Source organism: Lepidochelys olivacea, assembly GCF_965140295.1.
Source record: "Lepidochelys olivacea isolate rLepOli2 genome assembly, chromosome: 1".
NCBI lineage: Eukaryota > Metazoa > Chordata > Testudines > Cheloniidae > Lepidochelys > Lepidochelys olivacea.
The window spans coordinates 1,390,529-1,404,017 of NC_140411.1; the positions used below are offsets into that span (position 1 = coordinate 1,390,529).

Here is a 13,489-nt window from a genome sequence, read left to right on the forward strand (position 1 = left end):
ATCCTCACTTCTGTATTGTCTTGCCATTATAGTTCCCACTTTGCTATTGTTTGTCTGTATAATCTCTGTCTGGTTCTGTGATTGTTCCTGTCTGCTGTATAATTAATTTTGCTGGGTGTAAACTAATGAAGGTGGTGGGATATAATTGGTTAGCTAATCATGTTACAATATGTTAGGATTGGTTAGTTAAATTTTAGTAGAATGATTGGTTAAGGTATAGCTAAGAATATTACTATATAAATTAGGGGCAAACAGGAAGTAAGTTGGGATTCGGAAATAAGGAAAAGGAACTTGTATTTAAGCTTATTGGAAGTTCACCCCAATAAACATCAAATTGTTTGCACCTTCGGACTTCGGGTATTGTTGCTCTCTCTTCATGTGAGAAGGACCAGGGAAGTGGGAGAGTGAAGGAATAAGTTCTCTAACAAGCTGATCTGTGACTGATGGCAGCAAATATTTCCAATGCCAGAGATGGGACACTAGATGGGGAGGGCTCTGAGTTACTACAGAGTTTTGAATGAATATTGTAGGTCTCAGTTTTCCCTGTGTGTTGCGTGTTTAATGAGGTGGTGGGAGCTGGAGTTTGTTGTTACAGAGGACTAGGTGTGACCTTGCCTAGCACTCGGGACACCAGACAACTGCCTGGACGTGGGGTACCCTAGTGAGCAGTGACCTGATGATCTGGAAGACTACCCCAGCTTGGCAGTCAGCCAGTTCTTACCAGTGAAGGAAAAAGGGGGCACAGGAGATGTGTTTACTTGGGAATGAAGACAAAGGACAGCGGAGGAGCTGTAGGGGGAGATGGTATAGTTTGGTTGTCTGGAAGGAGGGGGCTTCTGGACTGGGGAGAGAGATCATCCAGAGCCCACCTGGATGTGGGAGAGACCTAGATCTACTGTGTTGAGGGAGGCTAGGCCTGAGGGCCATGAGAGCCTCCTATGCTGTGTTAAGATGGTCAGCAAACCCTTCTGTTTTACAGTGGCTGAAAGTCACTCTGTGTGATGCTCTGTACCTCGGGGGAACACCCTGCACCACCATGTTCATCCTTATAAAATGACTGAGCGGTATCCAATGCAAAGTTGGTCATGTTGAGTGTCTTCGGACGGCTCATGATGCACTTAACATTGTTGTTATAGTTATAGACATGTAATTTCATGTCTATAGTTATGAGGCTGTAAATGTGTCCTCATGGCTTAAAAACAAGCCCAGGCAAAACTTTCCAGGAGCAGAGGGGCAGTTCACACCTCATCAGGGCATGTATGGGGCAAACCCAGTCCAGCCTCACAGGAACAAAGGACACAGGCCTAGGCAGCAATGGCGGATCTGTTGGACGCTCAAGTGAGTCGTCCCCCCCCCGTTCCCTTGATCAATTTTGGACTGCGATGATGTAATGCTCACCTGGCTCTGAAGGGAGGGGCAAAGCCAAGAGGGAAGAAAGAACATGATAAAAGGGAAAGACGTTTGCCATGCTCTTCCTTTCTCTTCCACCTCCATCTACAAACACCACCACAACCAAGAGACAGAAGCTTTGCTCATAGGGGAAAGCCCTGCTGAAGGGCAACCAGCCAGCCTGTGGTGAGAAGCATCTAAGTTTGTAAGGGAACTAAAAGTGTAAGATCATCTTAGAAGGTGTTTTGCTTTTATTTCATTTGACCAAATCTGAATTGTTGTGTTTTGACTTATAATCACTTAAAATCTATCTTTTGTAGTTAATAAATTTGTTTGTTTATTCTATCTGAAGCAGTGCATTTGGTTTGAAGCATGTCAGAGACTCCCCTTGGGATAACAAGCCTGGTACATATCAATTTCTTTGTTAAACTGGCAAACTCAAGTAAGCTTGCAGAGTCCAGTGGGCATAACTGGACACTGCAAGATGGAGGTTCCTAGGGTTGTGTCTGGGACCAGAGATATTGGCTAGTGTCATTTGGTTGCACAATCCAAACAGCAGCTGGCCAAAAGTGCTCACTCACGTAGCTGGGAGCAGCTTACATGCTTGAGGCTGTGCGTGAACAGCCCAGGAGTGGGGGTTCTCACAGCAGAGTAGGGTAAGGCTGGCTCCCAGAGTGGAGGATTCGAGTGCCCTAGCAGATCACAGGTCCAGATATCACCTGGGGAATGTCACACTCTAGTCTAGATATCGGGGTTGCATTATTCCTTCTGGGGGTGGAAGAGAGTGAGAGGACTCCCTGAGGGAGCCCACAGGAAGAGACAGTGTGGAGAAGGCTTAGAGAGGTGTGGTTCCAGGAGGCGGAGGGACATATGGCTTAACCCTTGAGAGAGTGGACCCTCAAGAAGGGCTGTCACAATGAAGGGGGCTTCTTCTAGGGACGATACGGAGCCGAAGGAGAGCACAAGACCTGTAAATCCATGACAGCATATCGCAACTGTAATGTATATTACCCATGGCACCTCCTAGTAGCTGAACATAAGGCAGTTCAGCGTTCCATTACTGAGACGGGTTTGGTCACAGAGATCCCCTTGGGACTGCCACCTGATGTTCTGAAATTACATCTGAACCCATTTTCCCTGCAAGCTTGGGACTCCAGAACCCTGCCTCATTGAGCCAGACATGCTAGCCTGCTGCCACACAGACCCAGGGTCTGGTCCATGCCCTCAAAGCTGCAGACTAAACTGAAAACAGCTCAGCAGGTACCTGACTCCAGCACCCAGATGCCCAGCTCCCAATGGGATCCAAACCCCAAATAAATTCATTTTACTGTATATAAAGCCTATGCAGGGTAAACTCATAAATTGTTCACCCTCTATAACACTGATAGATATGCACAGCTGTTTGCTCCCCCACTCACTCTGGGTTTATTGATAAACAAAAGTGATTTTATTAAATATAAAAAAGTAGTGTTTAAGTGGTTTCAAGTAACAACGGACAGAACAAAGTAAGTCACCAAGCAAAATTAAGCAGAAACACACAAGTCTAAGCCTAATACATTGAGAACAATATGTGTCTTTCACAGACTAGACTCCTTCCTAGTCTGGGCCCAATCTTTTCCCCTGGTACTGTCCTTCTTGGTTCCACTTCCATCTCAGGATTTCCGTCTCAGGTTTCACTTCCGTCTCAGGATTCACAGGTATCATCTTTTGCTGAGAGGCTGATTGTCAAACCCTGAGTAATGTGGGTGTGGTGGGATAGAGAGTAAGTCTGTGGTCCTTGAAACGTCCCAGGGCCCTTGCCGTAAGTGATGAGTTTGCTAAAGAATCATTGGCCAAAATGTCACTCTTTACTGTGCACCCCTGCTCATCTGTTGGACTACTGCCCCCAGGTGGTGAATTTCAGTGGCACAGTGAATCCTTCAGGGCAAAAGATATTATTAGCTGTGCATTACAAGGCCAAATTCTGAGACCACGACCCGTGCTGTGCTCAGGCCCCAGTGAGGCAAAACTGTCCTTGGAGCAAGAACTGAGAACAGACGTCAGGAGCCAACTGTGTGTTAATGCACAGACACTGTAACCCACTCCTCTTGTATTTCTGGACTCTGTCTGTTAATGGGGCAGAGGGACAGGGGCTCTTACCTGACTTTTATCACCTGGAAAGCTTGGAGGTGCTAGAGCTCCTCACTCGAACAATAATGAGAATTTTTAACATGGGTAACACGTACTTTCTCCTCGCTACATTCCAGAAGTCAGCTGAACTGTTCTGCCTGAAACTTTAAAAAAACAATACTGCTCGACGCAGACACCCAGCTTGGGAAATCTCAGTCCAAACACCGAAAATTTGAAAAAAACAATTTTTTCAGTCTTCCCTCAGAGGTCATGTTTTCAAAACCCTAATCATCCTTTTCTCCAGCTGTTCCTGATCATTTTGAATGTTTATCCGATTCTCCAAAGGACTTCTTCAACCCCTCCCAACTTGGGATCATCTGCTAATTTAATAAGGGTACTCTCTATGCCATGGAATAAATTGCTGATGAAGACATTGAAAGGAACTGAACCCAGAACTGATCTCCCCACTTGTTATGTCCTTCCAGCCTGATGGTGAACCATTGATAATTACTTTCTGTGAGCAGTTTTCCAACCAGTTATGCACCCACCTTATTTTAGCTCCATCTAGGGTGTATTTCCCTAGTTTCTTAATGGGAAAGTCATGCAATACTGTGTCAAAAGGCTTTCTAAAATTGAGATATACTACACCTACTACTTCCCCCCATCCACAAGGCTTGTTACCCTGTCAAAGAAAGCTATCAGATTGGTTGGACATGATTTGTTCTTGACAAATCCATGCTATCACGTATCATCTTATTATCTTCCAGATGTTTTCAAATTGATTCCTTAATTATTTGCTCCCTTATCTTACCTGGTACAGAAGTTAAGCTGACTGGTCTGTAATTGCCAGAGGTGCCCTTAGTTCCCATTTTATAGATAGGCACTATATGTGCTCTTCTCCAGTCTTCCAGAATTTCCCCTGTCTTCCATGACTTTTCAAAGATAATAGCTAATGTCTCAGATATCTCCTCAGTCAGTTCCTTGAGTATTCTAGGATGCATTTTGTCAGGCTCTGGTGACTTGAAGACATCTGACTTGTCCAAGTAACTTTGTACTTGTTCTTTCCCTTTTTTAGCATTTGAACCTACCCCATTTTCACTGGCATTCTCTATGTTAGGTGTCCAAACACCATCAACTGTCTTAGTGGAAAACAAATCAAAGAAGTCATTAAGCACCTCTGTCATTTCCACATTTTTTGTTATTGCTTTTCCCTCTTCATTTAGTAATGGAACTACAGTGTCCTTGGTCTTGTGATTGCTTCCAATGTATTTGTAGAATGTTTTCTTGTTATGGTTTCTTGTTTCCTTTATGTATCCAGCTACTTTGGTCGCGTTTTGTGCGTTGGCCTTTCTAATTTAGCTCCTACATACATGTGTTATTTATTTGTTTATATTTCTCCTTTGTAATTTGACCTTGTTTCCACTTTTTTAGGATCCTTTTTTGTTTTTTAAATCACTGAAGATCTCCTGGTTAATCCACTGTGATCTCTTGCCGTACATCCTATCTTTCCTATGCAGTGGGATAGTTTGCTCTTGTGCCCTTAATAATGTCTCTCTGAAAAACTGCCAGATGTCTTCTATTGTTTTTCCCCTTAGACTTCCTTCTCATGAGATCTTACGTAACAACTCCCTGAGTTTGCTAAAGTCTGCCTTCTTCAAATCCATTGTCTTTATTTTGCTGTTTTCCCTCCTACCATTCTTTAGAATCATGAACTCTATCATTTCATGATCACTTTCCCCCAAGCTGCCTTCCACTTTCCATTCGCAACCAGTTCCTCCTTCTATGTCAACATCAGGTCTAGAACAGCCTCTCTCCTCATAGCTTTCTCCCGCTTATGGAACAAAAATTTGTCTCCAATACATTCCCAGAACTTGTTGGATCATCTGTGCCCTGGTGTAGACAGCATGAGATTAATTCTTCCATCAACCTAGCTACCACCTCTCGGGTATTACCTATGCTGAGGGGAGAACCCCTTCCCTCTGTGTAAGTAGTAATTATATTAAAGAGCTAGGGAAGCACGGCTGTAGAATTTAAAATGTAAACAACCCTTCAAGCAGATCTTCCAGAAAAACATCCAGTCTTGATCTGCCAAGATGCGAAATTGGAGAATCCAAGACTTTTCTTCTCAGTGTGTCCCAGTCTTTAAACACCAATAGTGTGAACTATTTGGCCCTAATTTCAAGCTGGAATTTGCCTGGCTTCAGCTTCCGGCCCTTTGGTCTTGCTCAGCCTTTCTCTGGTAGATTATAGGGCCCATTATTACCAAGAGTTTTCTCCCCATAAAAGTCTCCACTTGGGCATTTTCTTGATAAATTAGAGAGATATACACTTTCAAGTCTAACGATCCGGCTTTTTCTCCATCCTCCAATCATTTTTGTGGCTCTTTTCTGCACCCTCTGCATGTTTTCAACATCTTTTTTTTCAAATTTGGACTACAGAACTGGATGCAGTTTGTTAAACCACTGCCATGCACAGAGGTAAAATCCTTCCCCTGCTCCAACTCACCAACTCAACATTTTCCCCTACTAAATCAAATACCGCTGAGAAATCAAGGTACGTTGCATCTGTGTTGTTCCCTTAATCCACCAAATGTGTACCCCGATCAACCAATGTGTACTCTCATAAAAGGATGAAATCAGGTTTATTTGACAAGATCTGTTTTGCATAAACCCTGTTGGTGACTGCCATTACTTACATTTCTAGACTTTTTTTGAACTAATCCCATACCAGCTTTTCCATTCTTTCGTAACCTTGTCAATTATTTTATGAAAAAAAAACCGTTTCCCTTTCTTTCTTAATACCTTACATTTAACACAGGAAGTGACATATAACTTTGCTAGAATTTCTCTTGTTGTTAATATACTTAATAACCTCCTTTTTGTGATCCAGAACCCTGCCAAACATGGAGTTTTCCCTGATGTCTTAATTTCACTTATCAATTTTCTTAACTTCCAATTTCTATTCTTGGCTCTATATTTTCCCTTTTGCCTCTTTGTTACATATTACTTCCCACCTCTTCAATTGCTGCCTTCACTTTACCACTGAACTGAGTTTTTACCCAAACTTGTTCACTTTGTTGACTGTGGAATCATGAGTTTTCCACTTTTTAATAAACTTTTATCAATGAATCTCTCAGCACATGTCTTCCCAAAAGTTTGGTTTTTTTCCGTCTGAGATTTCGAGCAACTGGATGAATGGGGAACCCCCAAAGGTATGGACTCCCTATACCGGCTCTCATTGCCTGAGATAACGATGGATAACCAGGATCCACACTTGTGTTTCCTGCTGGTGCCTCTTCGGGGTCTCCCACCACAAACTGTAGGAACTATTAATGCAGAAAGCACCACAAAATATGGAATTGGATTTAGTAGGCTTATTGTTCATAGTTATTTTCTCTGAATAATGAAAATGTAATTTTTCAGTGTGAGCGATCAATGTGCTTCTCCAATGAGACCAGCTTCCAGTAGTGCAGGCAGTGTTTCATATTAACATTGTCTCTCCATTCAGGCATTTACACTACGGCCATCACCTGAGATCCTGGGAACACACAGAAAATCAGGGATCATACGGTAAATGCAGGAGACACAATTATGCCTCAGAGTTGGACACTTTCTCCCCTACTCCATGTCAGATTTGAACACAACCAACTTCACCAGCCCCTCCACCTTCATCCTGCTGGGCATTCCTGGCCTAGAGGCGGCCCAAATATGGATCTCCATTCCCTTCTGTGCTATGTACTCCATAGCTGTCTTGGGGAACTTCACCATCCTGTTGATCGTGAAGAGGGAGCCGAGCCTCCATGGGCCCATGTACTATTTCCTGTGCATGCTGGCTGTCACCGACCTGGTCCTGTCCACATCCACCCTGCCCAAAATGCTGAGCATCTTCTGGTTCAATTCCAGGGAGATCAGTTTTAGCACCTGCCTCACCCAGATGTACTTCATTCACTCCTTCGCAGGGATGGAGTCTGGAATCCTCGTGGCCATGGCTTTGGATCACTATGTGGCCATCTGCCATCCTCTGAGATATTCCACCATCCTGACAAACTCTGTGGTGGCCAAGATAATCCTGGCCGTGGTGCTGCGCGGTGCTGTACTTGCATTACCCTACCCCTTCCTGGCGAGGCGGTGGCCATATTGCAGAACCTACATCATCCCCCACTCCTATTGTGGGCACATAGCTGTGGTGAACCTGGCCTGCGCTGACATCAGCATCAGTAGTTACTATGGGCTGTTTGATCTTTTGTCTGTGAATGGAATGGATGCGTCTTTTATCGCTGTGTCCTATACTCTGATCCTCCGGGCCATCTTCCGCCTCCCCACAAAGGATGCCCGGCTCAAAACTTTTGGAACCTGCATCTCTCATCTTTGTGCCATCTCAGCTTTGTACATCCCAGATTTCTTCTCCTCTCTCTTGTTCCGGTTTGGCCACAATGTGCCACTGCATTTCCTTGTTCTCATGCCACTGTGTACCAGGTGGTGCCCCCTGTGCTACACCCCATTATTTATGGGTTGAGGACCAAACAGATCCAGGGCAGGCTGCTCCAGCTCTTTACTCATAAAGAGTCCTAAATATTTACTTCTTATGCCCTGGCCCTCACACCGAGGTCCATGCAGAGCTGTCTGGTGCATGGCCCTGGGCGCCTTTCCCATATCACTTACTGGACAGACAGAGACATTAAATCCTTTCCTGTCCTTACTGGGCTCTGTCAATGTGATAAACTGCGGAATCAGTCTGTGTGTAAGCGGGGGAATAGTCCCACTCTTGTGCGGAACTTTCCTGGTTTCTGCGCTACCCCGGTTAAGTGGGTTAGCGAAAGGATCTGAGTCCTCACTCCCACTTCCTTTATCCAGTGGCCTCCCTGCCCTTGGGGACTCCCCTTCCACTCTCCTGTCTGGCAGAGTCCTCGTAACCCCAACGAGGCTGGGCCCAGGATTCCTGGGGGGCCCGACCCCCGACCCTGCTGTGGTCACATAGGACAGGCCCTAGGGTGTCTCCACTCCAGGGTACTCTCTCTGCACTGGGCAGTTCTCTGACCCACTGACCATTACATACAAGTTAAAGCAAATGCAAGTTATTTAATCAACAATTAATTTTAAAAAGAATAAGGAATAAGGGAAAGGTGAAAGGAAACACATCGCCCCGCTCTGTGGCTGGGAACATCACAAACAGTGTCTCTGAAACGTCAGGGCAGTTCACAGTCTGCTCCTTGTAAGTCCCAGGCCCTGTCTCCGGCCCTGGCTGTGCTGCAGGGATGCTGTGGGTTGGACACTTGCTGTGGTGGTGGCCACACGCTCTCAGGCTCTAAGTGGTAGGTCCCTTCTTCCCAGTGTCGCCCCCGCCCTGTCGGGGTTATGATCCAAGCCTGGCCTGCAGAGCCCCTTGGCTGAGGCGTCTCCCTGTGCTGGGCCCGCTGCCCAGGGTCCCCCTCGCTCTCCCCAGCTGCTCACCGCACCCAGCTCGGACTGCTCCAGCCCCAGCCCCACCACTCGGTCTCTACATGGCTGCTGCTGGTCTGCCCCCAGCCCCTTGGGATGCTTCTCTGGCCCCTCTGCCTCTGGTTGCTGCAGCTCTGCTCCCAGGACAGGGTCTGCTCTCTCTGGATCTGGCACAGCTCAGCTCAGGCCCCTGCTTTCTCCTTAGATCGGCCTCACTCTGTCTGTCCCAGCAATTCCAGCTCACACAGAGGACGGGATCTCCCCAGCCTCCTGGTTCCCTGATTAGCCTGCTCACCCTGTCATTCAGGCTGACCTGGAGCATTGGCCTCTCCCCATTGTACCTGGGGACTGTCAGTCTCAGGGTCCTGATTTCCCATAGACCCTTCCCCTTTTAGTACTGGGAGCTAGCCAACCAAAACACCCCCACTGACTCTTAGTAAGGGTCTACAGTCCCCTTACATGTGCACAATATCCTGGGTTGCCACCTTTCTAATTGCTGATTGCCAGATCCCTGTAATTGCAATCTTGACCCATCTCTTCTGTCAAGCCTCGCCCCGCTCTGTGTCTTTCTCCCAAATGCCTTGCCCCAGTCACTTGCTCTTGTCTTCCCCTCCCCTTGTCAGCTGTGACCCACTCATCTCTAAAATCAATATGTTCTCACATCTTATGGCAAGTTAATTAAGTTACAGTGGTTAGTGTTAAAATGTTAATGTCTGTTCTTACTTTGTTACAAACTCTGTGGAGAGAGAGGCCCCGTCAGGACTCCTGGGATCTATCTCAGCTCTGGAAGGGGAATGGAGTATAGTGTGTCACAGCGGGAGGCAGATACATCTGGGGTCTAAATGAGAAGACCAGAATGGCCATACTAGGTAAGACCAATGGTCCAAGTAGCCCAGTAGCCTGTCTTCCGACAGTGCCCAGTGCCAGGTGCTTCATAGGGAATGAACAGAACATGGGAATCCCTATGTGATTCGTGTGAAGGAGCTCGGCAGAAAGGGGCAGGAGTCCCGAGCCCGGGGTTTGTCAGGTTCATCTGGCAGGAGTTCAAGCCTCCAGCCCCAGTAGGAGCCATGGGGGAGGGGAAGAGCCCAGGTTGCCCTGGCTGGCGTGGCAGAAGCCCTCAGCTCAGGCCACCCTGACCCCTGGCCGCAGCCACAGATTGGAGGCAGGAGCTGCGGAGGGATGGGAGGCAGAGAAGCCCTACTCGTTTTTGTCCCCCCATCTTCCATGTTGCTGCCGCCCAGTGGTCGTCTCATTTCCCGTGTCCTTGGTTGAACCTCAGAGGGCGTTTTTTCTCTCTCCGCTCCCTGACCCTTTAGGGGCTGCTCTCTTCCCTCCACCTTCCTTACCTGTGTGCCCTTGTTGCAAGAAGGCCAATGGCATTTTGGGATGTATATGTAGGGGCATAGCGAGCAGATCGAGGGATGTGATCGTCCCCCTCTATTCGACATTGGTGAGGCCTCATCTGGAGTAGTGTGTCTAGTTTTGGGCCCCACACTACAAGAAGGATGTGGATAAATTGGAAAGAGTCCAGCGAAGGGCAACAAAAATGATTAGGGGTCTGGAACACATGACTTATGAGGAGAGGCTGAGGGAGCTGGGATTTTTTAGTCTGCAGAAGAGAAGAATGAAGGGAGATTTGATAGCTGCTTTCAGCTACCTGAGAGGTGGTTCCAGAGAGGATGGTTCTAGGCTATTCTCAGTGGTAGAAGAGGACAGGACAAGGAGTAATGGTCTCAAGTTGCAGTGGGGGAGGTTTAGGTTGGATATTAGGAAAAACTTTTTCACTAAGAGGGTGGTGAAACACTGGAATGCGTTACCTAGGGAGGTGGTAGAATCTCCTTCCTTAGAAGTTTTTAAGATCAGGCTTGACAAAGCCCTGGCTGGGATGATTAAATTGGGGTTTGGTCCTGCTTTGAGCAGGGGGTTGGACTAGATGACCTCCTGAGGTCCCTTCCAACCCTGATATTCTATTATTCTACCTTTTGTGGAGACAGAGATGGGTGGTATGGTGCCACCGGTACAGTCCCCGCACTGGTGGCCTGCTCCCACATTGCCCATCTCCGTGGGCCACAGGGTCGGAACAGGGGCCCTGGCAGAAGAACATCATGGGTCCACTGCCCTGTCCCCACTGTGCTGGGGGAAGAGCATCACCAAGAGCATCAAGAGCATCTATCACCAGCGGTGCATAGACAATCCAGGAAGTTTTTGGAAAGCGTAGGGGACAATTTCCTGGCGCAAGTGCTAGAGGAGCCAACTAGGGGGGGCGCTTTTCTTGACCTGCTGCTCACAAACCGGGTAGAATTAGTGGGGGAAGCAAAAGTGGATGGGAATCTGGGAGGCAGTGACCATGAGTTGGTGGAGTTCAGGATCCTGACGCAGGGAAGAAAGGTAAGCAGCAGGATACGGACCCTGGACTTCAGGAAAGCAGACTTCGACTCCCTCAGGGAACGGATGGCCAGGATCCCCTGGGGGACTAACCTGAAGGGGAAAGGAGTCCAGGAGAGCTGGCTGTATTTCAAGGAATCCCTGTTGAGGTTACAGGGACAAATCATCCCGATGAGTCGAAAGAATAGTAAATATGGCAGGCGACCAGCTTGGCTTAATGGTGAAATCCTAGCGGATCTTAAACATAAAAAAGAAGCTTACAAGAAGTGGAAGGTTGGACATATGACCAGGGAAGAGTATAAAAATATTGCTCGGGCATGTAGGAATGTTATCAGGAGGGCCAAATCGCACCTGGAGCTGCAGCTAGCCAGAGATGTCAAGAGTAACAAGAAGGGTTTCTTCAGGTATGTTGGCAACAAGAAGAAAGCCAAGGAATGTGTGGGCCCCTTACTGAATGAGGGAGGCAACCTAGTGACAGAGGATGTGGAAAAAGCTAATGTACTCAATGCTTTTTTTGCCTCTGTCTTCACTAACAAGGTCAGCTCCCAGACTGCTGCGCTGGGCATCACAAAATGCGGAAGAGATGGCCAGCCCTCTGTGGAGATAGAGGCGGTTAGGGACTATTTAGAAAAGCTGGACGTGCACAAGTCCATGGGGCCGGACGAGTTGCATCCGAGAGTGCTGAAGGAATTGGCGGCTGTGATTGCAGAGCCACTGGCCATTATCTTTGAAAACTCGTGGCGAACCGGGGAAGTCCCGGATGACTGGAAAAAGGCTAATGTAGTGCCAATCTTTAAAAAAGGGAAGAAGGAAGATCCTGGGAACTACAGGCCAGTCAGCCTCACCTCAGTCCCTGGAAAAATCATGGAGCAGGTCCTCAAAGAATCAATCCTGAAGCACTTGCATGAGAGGAAAGTGATCAGGAACAGTCAGCATGGATTCACCAAGGGAAGGTCATGCCTGACTAATCTAATCGCCTTTTATGATGAGATTACTGGTTCTGTGGATGAAGGGAAAGCAGTGGATGTATTGTTTCTTGACTTTAGCAAAGCTTTTGACACGGTCTCCCATAGTATTCTTGTCAGCAAGTTAAGGAAGTATGGGCTGGATGAATGCACTATAAGGTGGGTAGAAAGCTGGCTAGATTGTCGGGCTTAACGGGTAGTGATCAATGGCTCCATGTCTAGTTGGCAGCCGGTATCAAGTGGAGTGCCCCAAGGGTCGGTCCTGGGGCCGGTTTTATTCAATATCTTCATAAATGATCTGGAGGATGGTGTGGATTGCACTCTCAGCAAATTTGCGGATGATACTAAACTGGGAGGAGTGGTAGATACGCTGGAGGGGAGGGATAGGATACAGAAGGACCTAGACCAATTGGAAGATTGGGCCAAAAGGAATCTGATGAGGTTCAATAAGGATAAGTGCAGGGTCCTGCACTTAGGACGGAAGAACCCAATGCACAGCTACAGACTAGGGACCGAATGGCTAGGCAGCAGTTCTGCGGAAAAGGACCTAGGGGTGACAGTGGACGAGAAGCTGGATATGAGTCAGCAGTGTGCCCTTGTTGCCAAGAAGGCCAATGGCATTTTGGGATGTATAAGTAGGGGCATAGCGAGCAGATCGAGGGACGTGATCGTTCCCCTCTATTCGACATTGGTGAGGCCTCATCTGGAGTACTGTGTCCAGTTTTGGGCCCCACACTTCAAGAAGGATGTGGATAAATTGGAGAGAGTCCAGCGAAGGGCAACAAAAATGATTAGGGGACTGGAACACATGAGTTATGAGGAGAGGCTGAGGGAGCTGGGCTTGTTTAGCCTGCAGAAGAGAAGAATGAGGGGGGATTTGATAGCTGCTTTCAACTACCTGAAAGGGGGTTCCAAAGAGGATGGCTCTAGACTGTTCTCAATGGTAGCAGATGACAGAACGAGGAGTAATGGTCTCAAGTTGCAGTGGGGGAGGTTTAGATTGGATATTAGGAAAAACTTTTTCACTAAGAGGGTGGTGAAACACTGGAATGCGTTACCTAGGGAGGTGGTAGAATCTCCTTCCTTAGAGGTTTTTAAGGTCAGGCTTGACAAAGCCCTGGCTGGGATGATTTAACTGGGAATTGGTCCTGCTTTGAGCAGGGGGTTGGACTAGATGACCTTCTGGGGTCCCTTCCAACC

General features: G+C 47.3%; 2 protein-coding genes across 2 annotated transcripts in view; one reads left to right on the forward strand and one right to left on the reverse strand.

Moving 5' to 3' along the window:
* LOC311514623 (olfactory receptor 52M1-like) overlaps positions 1 to 13,489 on the reverse strand; it is a gene marked incomplete at both ends in the record, with an annotated part of 149,886 nt that overhangs the window by 11,372 nt on the left and 125,025 nt on the right. The window lies entirely within an intron of this gene.
* Positions 7,072 to 8,013, forward strand: LOC311514615 (olfactory receptor 52R1-like; the record flags this gene model as incomplete). The annotated part of the gene is made up of 1 exon (XM_084617180.1): positions 7,072 to 8,013. One exon carries the CDS (start codon positions 7,072 to 7,074, stop codon positions 8,011 to 8,013), a length of 942 nt encoding a protein of 313 aa, XP_084473306.1.